At 37.8% G+C, this 19,778-nt stretch overlaps 1 protein-coding gene across 1 annotated transcript in view; it reads right to left on the bottom strand.

The window, feature by feature from the left end:
• Positions 1–5,359: 5,359 nt before the first annotated feature.
• The window catches only part of LOC124888904, a 42,183-nt gene continuing 27,764 nt past the window's right edge, over positions 5,360–19,778 (bottom strand). Inside the window, exons 2-4 of the mRNA XM_047400190.1 lie at positions 7,570–7,751; positions 5,840–5,952; positions 5,360–5,641 (exon numbers count right to left, since the gene is read on the bottom strand). Of these exons, the coding sequence (XP_047256146.1) occupies positions 5,360–5,641; positions 5,840–5,952; positions 7,570–7,751 (577 nt within the window). The remainder of the gene's footprint in view (positions 5,642–5,839; positions 5,953–7,569; positions 7,752–19,778) is intronic.

Below are 19,778 nucleotides of genomic sequence, written 5' to 3'. Positions count from 1 at the left end.
CTAGTCATCATAAGGCCTCCAACCATTAGCCTAACTGATTTCTCATATACTCCTTCTTCGTGGAGTAGCAACTAATTATGATTCATTAGATAGCCAACATCCACATCTAGCCAAGACGTATCACTAAACCATAATCACCATTTAACCAACTCATTCCTAGTTATTATAAGTATACTATTCATCATATAGTGAGAAGTTAAATATCAGCCATACTTATCTATCTATTAATCAATGCCATTTTCTAGTTAGCACCATAATTATATAAGTCCTCATTAAGCTACGAATGACATTACATGCTAGACATCAATATTACTAATCATCAACAATGCTAAGTCTATTATCATCATTAGCCATGTTATAATCATAATTACTAGTTACCACATTTTAAATAAACAAGGTCCACCAACTAGTATTCTAGGCTTCTAGCCATCAAGTTATATAACCACTTTATACATACAACTAGTTATCAGTTTTCCTATTTTACTAGGCGAAATTCCATCACATAACCATCTGTTCAATCCCAATATATTCACTAGGTGAATCCTTAGTTCTACCCATGATTACACTTACCAATTAGTCTTAACTCAATAATTGGCATATTCTACTTTTATTTACTATTTAGTATTAACAAGAGCCACACCACTTAACTAGTAATTAATGGTAGAGAATTGTAGACAACTTCCGAAGGAAAACATCATGTCCTAAGTACACATATAAACTTAATCATACATTGGCGTTACCACATATATACGTATGTATTCATATAAGCTTACCATACATAGTATCACCACAACATCAATATATCTCCCGAATTCACCGAGCATTATCATAACATCAATACCTCTTCTGGATTCACTAGGCATCATCATAGAATCAATATGTCCTCCAGCCTTGTCGGGCATCATCATAGCACCAATATATTCTCCAACCTTACCGGTCATGATCATAGCATCAATATATCCTTCGGCCTTGCCGAGAATAACTATAGCATCAATATATCCTCCAGCCTTGCTGGGCATCATCATAGCATCGATATATCCTCTGATCTTTTCGGGCATCATCATAGTATGAATATATCCTCCGACCTTTTCGGGCATCATCATAACATCAATACCTCTTTTGGATTCACCGGGCATCATCCCATCATTAATAACCACCAAGACAACAATAAATACATACATATGTAGCCAGATCAATAACGAGTACAAGCCCATTACGGTAGAGTATAAGAGATATAAGGAAATATATTTCATGGCACCTCACTATTAATCATCACTACATTATATGAGTAGAGCATGGGCATATATATATAACTGATTGGATCAACCACCAATTTATGAGCTTAATCATGATTATCAATAAGCCAATTATAAGTCATGGTTATGCCTTCTAGAATCCTTCTTTACCAACATGGTTCACAATACTAGCGCAAAGAGATTCTTTTACATAAATATTAGCTTATCCCTTAAGCTTGAATCATAAGAAGAGTTATAATATAATTTAAACTCACATAGTAAACTAGCCAATAAGTTAAGTGATAGCATAACCGTAGATTAAATTAATAATACTTTCGAATGCTATCCATATCATGACAATAAGATAATTAGTCAAGTATACACATTATCCCAACATCAACAACATGCATAAACTGTTTAAAGGGTTTAACCATCATATCACAAAAGTATAATCTTTGCATTCGTCAAGTATCTAGGTCACTAAAGAAGTTACATAGTTCGAGCTTAGGGTGGTTCAAGTGTCAATTCTCTTCCACAAGTCTAATTTCTACCCTAAATTAAGCTAAGTTATCTAAATCATGCCTTAACAGCTTACCAATCCGCACTAGTTCTATGAGACAATTCTTCTCCAAGTAGGTCTCTTAAGTCATCCAAATCACCTAATATCAATTCACAACTATGCATATCTAGGCTAATCATACTCTCACGATGAGTGAACAAGGTCACTCCCATCAAAGTAGAACAATTAGAGCATTCTTATGCTATTTATGAGATAACAAGTCTAAGTAACCAAGGTTCTAGACTATGAGTCAATTATCACACTTAACAAGTTCAATAGCCTAAGTGTTTCAACTAATCCCAAGCATTACCATCTACAAATCCAACATCTAAGACCCCGCCTAATCTTAGAAAGATATCAAAATAAAGCTCAATCTAGCTACACGTATGCCTAACCTATATCGAGTCCAAATAACTCATGAACCAACAATCTTTGCTTTCCTTTTCCTCGAAGATTTTTCCTCGAGCCAAGATATCAGTAACATAGTCTGTGCCTTATTACGAAAATAACAGCACCCATATTGCACCATTGTACTTTGGGTTCAAAGATGTCACCAAAACCCCCAAGCAGGTACCACATACAGAAAATGAGATTTCGTGACCAACCTATTGTCCAAATACCATTAGGGAATTATAACCCTCAAGAAATTTGTGCAAAACAACCATATTTGGGGCTAAAATTAAGTCTCAAGCCATTAGGGGTTTTGGGTCTAAAAATAAAAAAATCAACACCAAAATTGGAGGAATCTTTACCTTAGATTTGATGATAATCGTGAATAAGCAAGCTGTTCAAGCTCCCAATCAACCCACAACACTCACTTTAAGGGTTTTACACTCTATTAAGGTTTTGGGGACTCAAAGCAATTGAAGAAAGGGGCCAATTTACGACTAAGAGAGCCTTTAAATAGACCTTGCCCAGCTCTTAGGAGGCAGGATCACGTATAAGTGCTAGGGCATGATCGCGGTAATCATGATAACACTCAAACCATTGCAATCGTGGTGTCTCTAACCATGATAGATGAAGGTTGAAGCTTTGGCCAATGCCCCGGGATGTATCTAGAATCTAATATGAGCACACAAAGTATGCAACCATATAAATTTTGATATTCCAAATACGTTGGCAAAGTCGAATTATCTATCCAATATAGTTTTACTAAAGTTTTTGCTTAGTGGCTATTTGGAACCAACGAAGACTTCTAAGCGGGAAATGGTTCTAAAAACCAAACAAACTGCCAGGCAACCGAACTATCAGTTCTAACAAGTTATAAATAAAGCAGCTATGGGAGAGCTCTAATAATGGGAATTAGCAAAACATAAGAAATGACCTAAAGGGTCATTACAACATCAACTACTAAGGAATTTCATCATCGAAAGTTAAAGATGAAGAAAAATACCTGAAATCTGGAATAAAAAAGGATATTGGGCCTTCATCTCACTCTCGATCTCCTAAGTGGCCTCCTCTACTAGGTAGTGCTTCCACTAAACCTTAACCATATGAATCTCTCTAGTGTGAAACTGTCTCACATTAGTAGCCAAAGTAAGCACGGGCTCCTCAATAAAGGCCAACTACTCATCTAGCTGGACTGAGTCCCACCTAAGCACATAGGACAAATCAGGAATATACTTTTATAACATTGATACATGGAAAACTGGGTGAACATCTGCAAAATTTGGAGGCAATGCTAACTCATATACCACCTCACCAACTGCACGAAGAATCTCAAAAGGACCAATATTACAAGGCTAAGCTAACCCTTTCTTCCAAATCTCTTCACATCTCTCATAGGTAAAACCTAAAGGAACACACGATCATTGACTCTGAATCTCAAAGCATGAAGTCTAGAATCGGCATAGGCCTTCTACCTACTCTGCACTTCTCTCAACCTATCCTGAATTAGCCTGACTCTATCCAATAAGTCCTGAATAAAATCCATATCGTGAGGTCTCACCTCGGAAGTCTCAAACCACCCCATCGAAGAATGACATCTCTTACCATACAAAGCCTCATAAGGCGTCATCTCAATACTTGAATGATAGTTATTGTTGTAGGCGAACTCTGCCAATGCTAAGTGCTGATTCCACTGTTCTCTAAAATCAACAACATAGGATCGGAGCATATCCTAAAGCACCTAAATAGTCTACTCAGACTAACCATCTATCTGCGGATGAAAAGCTAAACTTAAATCCACTCAATTGTGCAACTCCTCTTGGAATACCCTCCAATATCTCAAAGTAAATAAAGAACCACGGTATGATATGATAGAAATGGGCACTCTATGCAAACAAACTATTTCTCAAACATAAATCTGGGCTAATCTCTCAACACTGAAGGTCATCTGGATAGGAATAAAATATGCCAACTGGGTCAAACGATCCACAGTAACCCAAATACCATCAAGACCACAGGGAGTATGAGGCAAACCACTAATGAAGTCCATAGTAATTCGTTCCCACTTCCATTTGGAAATGGGTAATCTCTGAGTCAATCAACCTGGATGCTCAGCCTTAATGTGCTAACAACATAGGCAATAAGCCACAAAGTCGTCCATATCTCTCTTCATCCCATCCCACCAATAATGCTGCCTCAAATATCTATACATCTTAGCTATACTGGGATGAAGAGAATATCTAGAACTGTGAGCCTCCTAAAGAATAGAATGAATCAGATTATCAAGCTGGGGAACATAAATACAACCCTAAAATCTTAAGACAGCCTTGGAATTAATGATGTGCCTCTCAGACTCACCACTTATCACCTAGTCATAGAGAAAACATAACTTGCTATCCTCATGCTAATGAACATGAATTTGCTCAAATAAGGAGGACCTCGCCTCTACACAAGCCAAAATCCTTGTAGGATCCAAAATATCAAGGCGAACCATCAATTTGGCTAAGGACTGAATGTCCCATGACAAGGGCCTTTGAGAAACAAATATACAAGCCAAGCTACCCATACTCACGGCCTTGCGACTCAAGGCATCAACTACCATATTTGCCTTACCTGGATGATACAAGATGGAAATGTTATAGTCCTTTAAAAACTCCATCTATCTACGCTGGTGAGTATTAAGCTCTCACTGGGTCACCAGATACTAAAGGCTACGGTGATCGGTGAAAATCTCATAATGCATGCCATACAAATAATGCCTCCAAATCTTGAGCGCAAAAACTACTGCCTTTAACTCCAAATCATGAGTGGGGTAGTTACGCTAGTGCACTTTAAGTTGTCTAGAAGCATAAGCTATGAAATGACCCTGCTGCATCAAAACACAACCAAGACCAACACCAAAAACATCATAAAAGGAATCTCCTTTTGAGATAATCTAGTCATAGGGGCTGAAATAGTAGTAAATGTCTCAACAAAACACCTGTAATTAACCAGCTAAACTAATAAAACTGTGAACCTCAGTCATAGACATAGGTCTATCCCAATCATGAGTTGCCAAAATCTTATCTGGGTCTACCATGATACCCGCCTTAAACACTATATGCTAAATAAATGATACTGACTCAATACAAAAGTCACACTTAGAGAACTTCGCTAAAAGCACATAGTCTCACAAGGTCTAAAGCATAATCCTCAAGTGTTGTACATATTCCTCACTATTCTTTGAATACACAAAAATGTCATCAATGAACACAATAATAAAAGAGTCTAGATTTAGTCTGAGCACACAGTTTATCAAATCCATGAAAGCAGCTGGGCCATTAGTCAGGACAAATGATATCACCAAAAACTTATAATGACTATAACAGGTTATGAAAGCTGTCTTCGGGACATCCTCAGCCCGAATCCTCAGCTGATGATCACCAGACCTCAAATCTATCTTAAAAAACATAGCTGCGCCCTAAAACAGGTCAGACAAATCATCAATGTAAGGCATAGGATAATGGTTCTTCACTGTTACCTTATTAAGCCCCCTATAATCAATACACATGCGTATCGAACCTTCTTTCTTCTTCACAAACAAAATAGGAGCTCCCCATTGGGACACACTCAATCTAATGAAACCCTTACTAAGAAGAACCTGGAGCTAAGAGTTTACCTCTTTAAGCTCACCAGGATCCATACGGTAAGGTGCCATAGAAATAGGTCGGGTGCTAGGCTCAAGGTTAACAGAAAACTCTATCTTACAGTCAAGGGGAATGCCAGGCATATCTATAGAAAACACATCGAGAAACTCATACACAATAGGAACAAAGTCAAGTAACAGACTCTCTACATGAGTATCACATACATAAGGTAAGATAAGACTCACAACCCCTTGATATAAGCCTTCTAGCACAAACATAAGAAATAATCCTCATCGGCTCGCGGCTAACCACTCCCTACTACACGATTGGGGGTACGCCGGGCATGGCTAGGGTAACATCTTGGCAAAATTTTCCATGACCATATAATAGTTGGATAACCAGTCCATGCCTAAAATCGTGTAAAAATCCAACATATCTCAAATAATAAGATCAACATAAGTTTCAACATCACTAACTGTCACAACACATAATCTGAATACTTGATCCACTACTAAAGAATCACCTACAGGGGTAGATACGCACAATGGTAAAGATAATAAATTACTAGTCAAGTCCAATCGTGGTACATATTAGGCAGATATATAAGAATAAGTGGATTCGGGATCAAACAAAGCAAAAGTTGATTTGCAACACAGTAAAATTATACCTTTCATAACATCATTCAAAGTTTTAGCCTTGGGCCTAGCAGGTACATTATATAACTAACCATGCCCGCCACCTGATTGGGCACTTGACCGACCTCCTATCCTGCCTGCTTGAGTACCCCCTCGAGCACCCTGGTAACCACCACTGCGACCTCATGAACTACCTCTACTTAAAGAATAGACTGCCCTAATAGAAGTAGCACCCTAGGCTGAAACAACTATTGCCCCACGACTAGGGCAATCTCTTGAAAAATGATCAAGAATCCCACAAGTAAAATAAAAATCATGAGCATAACCAGAACTTACAGATCCGAATGAACCAGAGTAACCACTACACCTAGCACAACCTATAAATAAACCTCTCAAGGACTGATTACCGTCGTTACTAGGGAGACTACTAGCACCACAATGACCACCATCAGTAGTTAGAAGAGCTTTCTAAACTGGTCGACTAGCCTAACTCTGAGGCTAAAAAGATGAACGCAAAGAATGCCCAACGTAAGAAGTACCACCTTTGAATTGGGAGCGAGCTATTATGGCTCCCAGTAAATTTTCCCTAATATATGGGCCTCTTATCACAACCCTTATGATGCATGTCCTCCATCACTCTAGCATGATCAAAAACCTCAGCAAAAGTCCTACCCACAACAACTAAACTCTGAGTATCCATCCGAATAGGAAGTCTCAATCCTCTCACAAAGCAGTGAACTCTCTCATACTCAGTATCTAAGATAAAAGTCGCATGCCTGACCAACTCATAGAAAAGAGCCTCATACTCAGTGACTGTCATAGAACCCTGCTCTAATATAGATAACTAATCTCTCAATCGATCCCTAAGGCCGTGTGATAAATATTTCTCTAAAAACATCTCAGAGAACTGAGTCCATAAAAGGGGAGAAGATCCAACTAGTCTAGAACTCATAAAACCTCTCCACCAGTGTCAAGCAGACAAGTCCAATTGAAATATGGTGTAATCTGTACCACAAGTCTCAACAAGGACTAATCCGTAAAGCCTATCCTCACAAGCAGTCAAAAACTCAAATGCATCCTCTCCAAGAGCATGGAAAATCTAGGTGGAGCCAACCTAAAAAATTTACCCAGTATTTTCTGCTCCTCAGCAGACATAGTAGGCTGGATCACAATTGGCTGAGCGGCTATCGACTGAGCAACTACCGATATAGGGGGTAGCTCAACTCTAAGAGCTGTAGTTGCAGGTTGCATTCCTGCCCCAGTAGTCTCTGACCCATCAACAATACCCAATAGATGAACCAAAACATCTCTAAATAATATAGAAAGAATCAAAACTTGTGGATCCTGAGTTAATCCCTGGCCTACCACTGGTTATAGCAGAGAAATCTTTGGCTCAAGTACAGGAATAGGGTTTGAAGGAGGCCCATCCTAATCCCTAACTGGGGACACATGATGAGGCTGGGTCTCATGACCCTCATCATGCATAACTGTAGAACAAGTCCTGGGCATTTATGAAAGAACAAAGTCAAGAAAATATCCTACAAACTAACTCAGACTCTTAGGAAAATATGAGTGAAAGAAGTGAAGGACTCCTAAAAAGGTCCTATAGCCTCCCAAAGATAGGAAATGAATGTCAATATTCCGATTCATGGGACTCTATTAGACACTTGCTCTTGTACTAAAAATATCGGTGAAACCTAGGCTCTGATACCAATTCATCACAACCCAATTTCTGAGTCATGATGGCACCTACTAAAACCTACCAGTAGGTAGGTGGACACCATAACCCAGAGCTAAGGCAATGGGTTACCTTGGTAGAAATATCCAATATGGACCAAATATATGAACACAAAATATAAGCAATAGTGTTCCACATAAAATAAGACAACTATTATATTAATACCAATCCCATGACCTGGTAATATCTGTACAAGAGTATCTAAGTACTATAATAGAGAATAAACCTCAAAAGTCTAAATAGTCTTATACATTCATCTCAAGTACAAAAGACTACATAAAGACAGGAGGGAAATGCACAACTCGAATTCCAAGAGCTTATCCTGTCTATGGAAGATCAACACAATATGATCTTAACTCAGTAGTGACAACTAGTACTGGGTCATTACCAAAAAGGTACAAAAGTATGGTATAAGTACCAAAATGATGGGTACGCAGTAGGCATCATCGGCCGACTGAGCTACATTATGATATAAAGATGATATAAGGTAAGACAATAACTATAAGTCAAGAAAGCCAAACCTAAAGCATCTCCATTATAACTTTATACAATCAATAATCACACTAGAAGAAAACTATGACATAACCAATTACCATGAGCCAATACCATTATATATTTATATAAAAGTACATGATCCAAAGTATAAAGAACCACTAATGCGACTACAATAATAATAAGACCAAAAAGATATACAACATCCATTAAGAATAAGTAAAAGAACCCACCACGGTGTCCCATACCACTGGGAAGTACACACAAGGAACAATAAAATAAAAAACTCATCACAATGTCCCATACCACCGAAGAGTGCATGAAAGAATTTAATCATTAAGTAATTACACATGCAATCAACTTCTCAATATCCAAGGTCCACCACTTTACATGCCCACGAATTCCACAATTCCCATCAAGGGTCATTTACCAAGATTCATAATTATCATCAATTATCAGAGTTAAAATTAGATACATCAAGGTAATCACAACCATAGTCATATAGCCATTTAGATATCTATGATATCAATACACTCTATCTAGTCATTATTAACTAACCACACTTATTATTACACTACTAATTTGTTAGTCATCATAAGGCCTCCAGCCATTAGCCTAACCGATTTCTTATATACTCCTTCTCTATGAAGTAGAAACTAATTATGATTCATTAGATAGCCAATATCCATATATAGACAAGACATATCACCAAACTATAATCACCATATAACCAACTCATTCCTAGTTATCATAAGTATATTAGTCATCATATAGTGAGAAGCTATGTGTCACCCGCACTTATCTATCTATTAACTAATGCCATTTTCTAGTTAGCACCATAATTATATAAGTCCTCATTAAGCTACCAACAACATTACATGCTTGACTTCAATATCACTTATCATCAACAATGCTAAGTCTATTATCATCATTAGCAATGTTACAACCATAATTACTATTTGCCTTATTTTAACTTAATATGGTCCATCAACTAGTATTCTAGGCTTCTAGCAATCAAGTAATATTACCACTTTATATAGACAACTAGTTATCATATTTCCCATTTTACTAGGTAAAATTCCATAACATAACCATTTGTTCAAGCCCAAAATATTTACTAGGTGAATCCTTAGTTCTACCCATGATTACACTTACTAATAAGTCTTAACTCAATAATCACCATGTTCGACTTCTATTCACTATTAAGAATTTACAAGAGCCACACCACTTAACTAGTGATTAATGATAGAGAATTATAGACAACTTCCCAAGAAAAGCATCATATCTTAAGTACACATACATACTTAATCATACAATAGCGTAACCACACATATACCTATGTATTCATATACACTTACCATACATAGTGTCACCAAAACATCATTATATCCTCTAGATTCACTAGGCATCATCATAACATCAATATCTCTTCTGGATTCACCAGGAATCATCATAGATCAATATGTCCTCTAGCCTTGTCAGCCATCATCATAGCATCAATATATCTTTCATCCTTGTCGGGCATCATCATAGCATCAATATATTATCCAGACTTATCGGACATCATAATGGCAGTAATATATCCTACGGCTTTGTCAGGCATTATCATAGCATCAATATATTATAATACACCGTATATTTCTAAGCTAGAAAATGAACTGTTATTCCTACACATGAAACCTCCTATCCTGTGATTCATATTAGATTACATGAATTATAATGAGTATCCTAGTGATAATAGAGATTATGATGTGTTAAGTATGTTTATAAGAGTCACTTAGAGCAATCCAAGCTAAGAACTTTTGAATCCACTAAGTTTTCGTGTATGATTTCATATGGGTAATATTTGAACAAGAATAACTGGTTTATAGGTCTCATTTTTGTAGATTTATACCCTCTAAATTGTTTAGAATTGAATAAGCTTTTTGTTGATACCAAAATCGCCTAAAATGGACAGCTAGTGAAAAAGTTATGGTGATTTAAAGTTTCAGCAGCGTCATTTCAATCAGTGACGTATCGTGCTGTAAGCCAAAATGTCATTTGTCAATTTCCAATGTCTCTCTACAATTTCACCACATTGTGGTGAGTTTCCAGCTCACAAACGGGGGGCAACGCGATATCTCTACATCGCGTCAGGGGCCCAAATTGGGTAATTTTCATAGAAATTAAATGACGCATCTAGAGGGGTATTTGGGTCATCTTTCCACCATTATATATATTCCATAAACATGGAATTAAGCCTTTATTTCACCAAAACATACTCTTTCTCTCAAAATACTCTTAAGAACACATTAGGGTTTTTAATTGGGGATTCAAGTTCAAGCAAATTTCTCCATCAATCATTAAGAATCTTCCATCTAAGGTATGCGTAGTGTTCATCTATGGATCCATTTCATTCATAGAGCTCAAGAACCATGTTTTAACTATTATATTATGATTGTCTTGTTGTGATATGACCATGTACATGTTGATTATTGTTGTTTAAGTTTCAAAATAATATCTAAAGGTATTTTCATGAAGTATATGCATTCGTTAGTTGAAAATCATGAACTTTATGTGGTTTAAAATTAGGATATTCATGAAAACACACCTAAGATAAAAGAATGCATGCAAAGTGTTTGATAAAAGGCCTAGGATGATAGAATTCATGTCCCATGATTTAATAGTGCTTAAATGACAAGTCCATGCTATATGCTTTATGATTTCACATAAATTCCACGTGATTGATATACGTCATTGTTGTGATAAGGATTGAGCATGATATTGAAGCTATGCAAGTACACATAGGTTGTATGAATTTCCCTTCCATACGTAAGATGTTGAGAACTATGCTTAGTGTGAAATCCCCGATATGGTAAATTATGGACTCCATTTTTATGATCAAGTCAGTTTTGTGTGTCAGTTTCCTTCCATCGAGTCCTGGGGTTACTAGTACCCAAAAAATATAGTTGTGTGCTTAGAGTCATGTCATGTTATCATGATAATATCAGTCAATCCATGATCTATAGAACTCAGTCAGTCATGTGACTCAAAAAATCTCAGAAATCTCATGATCTCAATAAATTCTTAGATAGTAGTACTATTTCATCGGTCAACGGAAGTCAGTTAGTCCATATACATCCAATTAAATTATGTTCAATCTCTTCAGATGGGAGTAAAAATTAGCACTGAGTAAACCCAAGGATGGAAACTCACCTGCCAGTTTAGGGTGTGATTCTTAGTAGTCATCCATGTATTCCAGAACTACATAGCCAACGTAGGTTGAAACATCTTAACCTTCTAGATTAGGGTTGATGAGGTGGCTTAACCTGTCAGTTTAGGGTTCCCACCATTCTCATTTGAGTACCTACCTGCTAAGGGTCACTCACAGCTATCCTTACTAGTGGCACAATATTGACACCTTTCCAGTCGAGGTAGAGATTGGACCCCAACCTAGCTATATACGTTATTAGGGTATGTCAAATAAGCAACTACCTCCCACAATTTCAGTCCTAGTCTCAGTCAAAGAACTCAGATATTTCTTCAGATTTCAGTATACCAGGACTATCAGTTACAGTCAATTCAATTATAGTACGAAACTCAGGTAGTTCCATCAGATTTAGGACTGTCAGACAGAGTCATCCATGTTATCAAAATTTTAGTATCAGTCATGTTAGATAACAGTAAACCATGTATTAGCGTATAAATCCAGATGTCATGTATTCACAATTTTTAGTTGCTATATATGCATGTTTGTACTCTTATATTCATATCAGTCAGTCAGTTAGCATTGTTCATGCATTTAAACCCTTTTGCATTTAGCTTACCTCACTCGTATACTCAGTGCTCCCAGTTGTTCTGACGTATTTGCACTATGGTGCTTTCTTTTATGTTACACCATAGGTTTAGAGACACGACTTCCAGATCAGCAGTAATATTCTAGTTGTAGAGTCACAGTGAGTCCTCATCCATTTGAGGATGATATAATTTTATTTCATTCATTATTTCAGTTCAGTTTTGATAAATGGAGTTAGTTGGAGATATGTTCCTTCAACTTCTTATTTCAGACAGTATTTAGAGGCTTTCAGATTTAGTTCAAATTTTAGATTCAGCTTTTAGTTATTTTGGGTATTAATTACCCTATATGGATATTATTATTTATCAGATATTCTATTCAATTGAACCTTATGGCCTATTGTTCATGTTTTCCGCATTCTACAATTATATTATGCAGAGTACATGTACATATATCAGTCATGGGTTAGCTTATGTTCCGTCAGGTTCATAAGCATCGTGTAGCATTCTGGGTACCAGATTTGGGGTATTACAAACTTGGTATCAAAGCCTAAGGTTCAATAGAGTCTTAGGAAGTATGAAAGCCGCATCTAGTAGAGTCTTGTGCATGGGTGTGTTGTGCGCCATATTTAAGTGCAAGAGGCTATGAGATATTTTAGGAACATTTTACCCTCTTTCAGTATTTATGTCGTGCTAGTGAGCATAATCTCAAGTTAAACTCTCAGTAGAATCCGTTCTTCTCTCATTTCTGAATATGCCTCCAAAGAGAAGAAACCAGCCTGCTCCTAAGCCCAAAGATCCTTTGGGCTAACATATTTCTTATGCCGAGTTTAGGGCCGTATTCACCATACTTGCTTAGTCTGTTGCTTCCCAAAATAAATGCCCACCATTTATTTCGGCCAAACCAGTATCCAACTTAGCCACAGCTAGGATTCAAGACTTCACCCGAATAAACCCTCCATCTTTCTTTGGGTCTAAGTCTGATGACGACCCTCAGGAGTTCATTGACCAAGTCCAGAAGGTCATAGACATCATGGGAGTTACTTCTTCTCAGAGTGCCGAGTTAGCCACATACTAGTTGCAAGATATGGCTTATTCTTGGTATAAGTAGTGGAAGTCTGAAAGGTTAGAGGGTGCAGGTCCCATTGAGTGGGAGGAATTTGTCATGGCTTTCTTAGGAAGATTCTTTCCCCAAGAGCTGACGGAGGAAAAATTTCTTGAGTTCAATAACCTCAGGCAGGGAAATATGATGGTTAAAGAGTATTCTCTTAGATTTACTTAGCAAGACAGATATGTCCCTCATGTGGTTGCAAACAACAGGGCTAAGATGAGAAAGTTTGTGTCATGAGTGAATAATAGCATGGTAAATGAGTGTAGGTCTACGATGCTGAACAGTGATATGACTTTTGCTAGGCTCATGAACCATGCTCAACAAATAGAGGAGTAGAAGATTACAACTAGGGAGAGGCAGAACAAGAGAGAAAAATTAGGCAATTTCAGTTTTGCTCAACCCAAATTAGAAGGAGAAAATAGTTCACAGTTCCATCTCCTTCCTCCGCCAGTGCCCCAGTGCCAAAATTCAGAGATGGCAACAGAGATCGAGCACCAGGCTATAAGTCTCAGGGCAATGTCATCACTGCCTGAACTAATCCCCTATGTCAGACTTTTGGTAAGAACCATAAGGGTACCTGTAGAGCTGGCAGCGATGTTTGTTTTGGTTGTGGCAAGCTAGGCCATAGGATTAGAGTGTCCACAGTCAGGTCTACAGGGTTAGCAGAATTGTTCCACAGCCTAACCGATCGCCCAAATTATCAGGGTGCCACTTCCAGTGCTGCTGTGGGCAACGCCCAAATAGACTCTATGCTCTTCAGACCCAAAAAAATTAGGAAAATTCTCCTGATTATGTTGCTAGTATGTTGCGGATTTTCTATGTTCATGTTTAGCTTTGCTAGATCCAGGTGCATCCTTGTCTTTTACAACTCCTTATAAAGTAGGCAATTTTGAAATCAGTTCTGAAATTTTAGCAGAGCCCTTTTCAGTCTCTACCCTAGTGGGTAAAACCACCATAGCTCAATGGGTATATAGGAACTGCCCAGTTATGATATTTAAAAAATCCACGTCAGTAGATTTAGTCGAGTTAGAGATGACTGATTTTGCTGTCATTCTCAGCATGGATTGACTTTCTTCCTGCTATGCCAAAGTCGACTGCAGAATAGGATAGTTCAGTTTCAGTTCCTGAATAAGCCCGTCCTAGAGTGGAAGGGTAGTTCTTCATCTTTTAAGGGTTAGCTTATTTCCTACCTTTGGGCAAGGAAACTGATTTCTAAGGGATATGTTTATTATCTCGTTCATGTTAAAGAATCTGGTTCCAAATCTCCTAGCTTTGAATCAGGCCCAGTAGTTAACAAATATTCAGATGTCTTTCCCGAAGATCTTCCAGGCATTCCTCCCAAAAGGGAAATAGACTTCGGCATTAATCTCAATCCAGATACTCAGCCTATTTCTATTCTACCATTTAGAATGGCACCAACAGAACTCAAAGAACTGAAACATTAGTTGAAGGATCTCTTAAATAAGGGATTCATTAGACCCAAAATTTCCCCCTAGGGTGTACCAATCTTATTCGTGCACAAGAAAAATGGTCCTCTCAGGATATGTATTGATTACCGTCAGCTCAACAAAGTCACGGTCAAGAACAAGTATCCTCTTCCTAGAATAGATGACTTGTTTGACCAACTTTGGGGTGCCAGTTATTTCTCAAAGATAGACCTTAAATAAGGCTATCATCATCTCAGAGTTAGAGAGTGTGACATCCCGAAGACAGCTTTCTATACTTGGTATTGTCACTTCGAATTTCTAGTTATGTCCTTTGGTCTTACCAATACCCCAGCCACTTTTATAGACTTGATGAACCATGTTTTCAAGCAGTACTTAGACATGTTCATCATAGTCTTCATAGATGATATCCTAGTGTATTCCCGCACAAAGCGTGATCATTCAGACCATCTCAGAATTGTTCTTCAGACTGTCAAGATCACTAGCTATTCGCCAAATTCAGTAAGTGCAAGTTTTGGCTAAGGTCAATAGCATTCCTTAGCTATATTATTTCCAATGATGAAATTAGAGTAGATCCTCAGAAGATTGAAGCGGTAAGAAACTGGCCTCGTCCTATTTATCCATAAGATATTAGGAGTTTCTTGGGTTTGGCTGGCTATTACAGGCAGTTTGTTGAGGGATTTTCTTGTATTGCATCTCTCATGTCTAGATTGGCTCAGAAGAAGGTCAAGTTTCTGTGGTCAGATCCTTGCGAGAATATTTTTCAGGAATTAAAGACTCGACTCACCTCAGCTCTAATCTTAGGTCTTCCAGATGGTTCAGATGGGTTTGTAGTATACTGTGATACATCCAGAGTAGGTTTGGATTGTGTCCTCATGCATCATGGTAAGGTCATAGCCTATGCCTCCAGACAGTTAAAGCCCCATGAGAAGAATTATCCTACTCATGATCTTGTGTAAGCAGTCATAGTATTTGTCTTGAAGATTTGGAGGCATTATCCATACGTATTTCATGTAGATGTCTTCACAGATCATAAGAGTCTCCAATATGTTTTTTCTCAAAAAGATCTCAATCTTCGTCAGCGAAGGTGCTTAGAGCTCTTAAAAGATTATGACATGAGTGTCCTTTATCATCCAGGCAAGGCCAACATTGTGGCCGGCGCTCTCAGTAGACTCTCCATGGGTAGTGTTTCTCACATTGAGGATAGCAAGAAGAAAGTAACTCAGGAAATCCATCAGCTTACCAGACGAGGTGTTCACTTAGTCTATTCTTCAGAGGGTGGTGTATGTGTTTAGGATAGTTCAGAGTCATCTCTAGTTTCTGAGGTAAAAGAAAAGCAAGACAGGGATCCTATCTTTGTCAAGCTAAAAGAGTCAGTTCAAAATCAGAAAGTAGAGGTTTTCTCCTAAGAGAGAGATGGTGTCCTTCATTGTCAGGGTCGTCTCTATGTTCCAGGTGTATATGATTTAAAGTAGTGAATTCTTCCAGAAGCGCATGGTGCGCGATACTCTATTCATCTAGGGGCTACTAAGATGTACCGCGACCTATGGGAGATCTATTTGTAGAGTGGAATAAAGAGAGATATTGCAGAATTTATGGCTAAGTGCCCTACATATCAGCAGGTTAAGATAGAGCATCAGAAACCTAGTGGTTCCATGCAGGAGTTCACCATTCCTACTTGGAAGTGGGAATAAGTGAGCATGGACTTCGTGATGGGTTTTTCTCGAACTCGTCATCAGCATGATTTAGTTTGGGTCATTATAGATAGAATGACCAAGTCAGCCTATTTTTTCCAGTCTATACTACTTATTCAGCCGAGGATTACGCCAAACTCTATATCAGGGAGTTGGTCAGATTACATGGTGTTCCATTATCTATCCTCTCAAATAGAGGTACCCAGTTCACCTCTAACTTTTGGAAAGCATTCCAAAGGGTCTTGGTACCCAAGTTCATCTCAGTACAGCTTTTCATCCTCAGACAGATGGTCAAGCAGAAAGGGCTATTCAGCCTCTTGAAGATATGCTAAGAGTGTGTGCAATTGATTTCAAGGGAAGTTGGGATGATCACTTGCCTTTGATTGAGTTTGCATACAATAATATATATCATTCCAGTATTAAAATGGCTCTGTTCAAAACTCTCTATGGTAGGAGGTGCAGATCTCCAATTGGGTGGTTCGAAGTTAGTGAGGCCTCAGTCATAGGGCCTGACTTAGTATTCGACGCCTTAGAGAAAGTCTAGTTAATTAGAGAAAGACTCCGGGCTGCTCAGAGCCGACAAAATTCGTATGATGATGTTCATAGAAAGGATCTTGAGTTTGAGGTCGATGACTATGTCTATCTAAAGATCTCTCCCATGAAGGGAGTGAAGTGGCTCGGCAAGAAGGGAAATCTCAGTCCCCGATATGTCGGTCCCTTCAAGATTCTCAGTCGCTTAAGCAAAGTAGCTTATGAGCATGAATTTACTTTAGATCTAGCCTCAGTTCATTTAGTCTTTCATGTCTCTTTACTTAAGAAGTGCATAGGTGATCCATCAGTCGTAGTCCCTATTAAGAGCATTGATAGTCATAATAGTCTCTTCTATGAGGAAATTTCGGTTGAAATTCTAGACTATCAGACTCGTACACTGAGGAACAAAGAAGCCTCTCTAGTTAAAGTTCTTTGGCAAAATCAATTCGTTGAGGGAACTACTTGGGAAGCAGAAGCAGACATGCATACCAAGTATCCTCACCTTTTCTCTGCCAATCCAAATCAAGTTCAAGGTAACAATTCTCCTTAAGCTTATTCAGTTTCCCGTTTAGTATTCTATACAACTTGGTATTTAGTTCATGCTCATGTTTCATCACAAATCTAATATCAAGTATGATTTCATATTCATTCATGCATTCGTGTATCAGTCTAACATATAATCATGCATCAAATATGCATTCTCATTGGGAGAACTCAGTTATCAGAAATCTCAGTTATGCATTCATGAATTAGTTACTCATACATCAGATATGCATGTCCAGCATGATATGTTTAGATTATCAGTCATGTTCGTCATGAGATCATGTTCCAGTAGTGTATATCTTGCATGTACTCCAGTTTATCGTCTATCTCCATTTCAGTCAGTCTTATTCGAGGACAAATGTTTCCAAGGGGGAGATATTGTAATAACCCGTATATTTCTAAGCTAGAAGATGAACCATTGTTCCTACACATACAACCTCCTATCCTATGATTCATATTGGAGTACATGAATTAGGATGATTATCCTAGTGATAATAGAGCTTATGATGTGTTAATCATGTTCATAAGAGTCACTTAGAGTAAGCCAAGCTTAGAACTTTTGAATCCACCAAGCTTTCGTGTGGGATTTCTCATGGGTCATATTTGAATGAGAATAACTTGGTTTATAGGTGGTAGTTTGGAAGATTTATACCCTCTAAATTTTAGTGAATTTAATAAGCTTTCCGTTGATACCAAATTCACCTAAAACGGACACTCGGTGAAGAAGTTATAGCGATTTAAAGTTTCAGAAGCATCATTTCAGCCAGTGGCGCATCACGCCGTAAGCCAAAATGACGTTTATCAATTTCCAGTGTCTCTCCATGATTCCACCGTGTTACGGTGAGTTTCCAGGTCACAAATGTGGGGCAACGCGATATCTTCGCATCGCGCCGGGGGCCCAAATCGGGTAATTTTCACAGAAATTAAATGATGCATCTAGAGGGGTAATTGGGACATCTTTCCACCCCTATATATATTCCATAAACATGGAATTAAGCTCTTATTTCACCAAAACATACTCTTTATCTCAAAATCCTCTCAAGAACACATTAGGGTTTTCAATTGAGGATTCAAGTTCAAGCAAATATCTCCATCAATCATCAAAAATCTTCCATCTAAGGTATGCGTAGTATTCATCTATGGATCCATTTCATTCATAGAGCTCAAGAACCATGTTTTAAATATTATATTATGATTGTGTTGTTGTGATATGACCATGTACATGTTGATGATTGTTGTTTAAGTTTCAAAATGATATCTAAAGGTATTTTCATGAAGTATATGTGTTCGTTAGTTGAAATCCACGAACTTTATGTGGTTTAAAATGGGGGAATTCATGAAAACACACCTAAGCTAAAAGAATGCATGAAAAGTGTTTGATAAAAAACCTAGGATGATAGAATTAATATCCCATGATTTAATAGTGCTTAAATGACAAGTCCATGCTCTATGCTTTATGATTTCACATGAATTCCACGTGATTGATATGCGTCGTTGTTGTGATATGAATTGAGCATGATATTGAAGATATGCAAGTATACATATGTTGTATGAATTTCCAGTCCATATGTAAGATATTGAGAACTATGCTTAGTATGAAATCCCCTACTTATGATATGGTGAATTATGGACTCCATTTTTATGATCAAGTCAGTTATATGTGTCAGTTTCCTTTCATCGAGTCCTAGGGGTACTGGTACCCAAAAAAAAATAGCGATATGCCTAGAGTCATGTCAGGTTATCATGATAATCTCAGTCAAGCCATGATCTATAGAACTCAGTCAGTCATGTGATTCAGGAAATCTCAGAAATCTAATGATCTCAATAAATTCTCAGATAGTAGTACTATTCCGTCAGTCAACGGAATTTAGTTACTTAGTCCATGTACAACCAGTTAAATCATGTTTAGTCTCTTCAGATGGGAGTAGAAATTAGCACCGAGTGAACCCAATGATGGGAAATCACTTGCCAGTTTAGGGTGTGATTCTTAGTAGTCATCCTTGTGTTC

This window comes from Capsicum annuum, chromosome 11 (assembly GCF_002878395.1).
Source record: "Capsicum annuum cultivar UCD-10X-F1 chromosome 11, UCD10Xv1.1, whole genome shotgun sequence".
NCBI lineage: Eukaryota > Viridiplantae > Streptophyta > Magnoliopsida > Solanales > Solanaceae > Capsicum > Capsicum annuum.
Note: the sequence above shows the minus strand (reverse complement) of the source record. Positions and strands in the feature narration are given on the sequence as shown.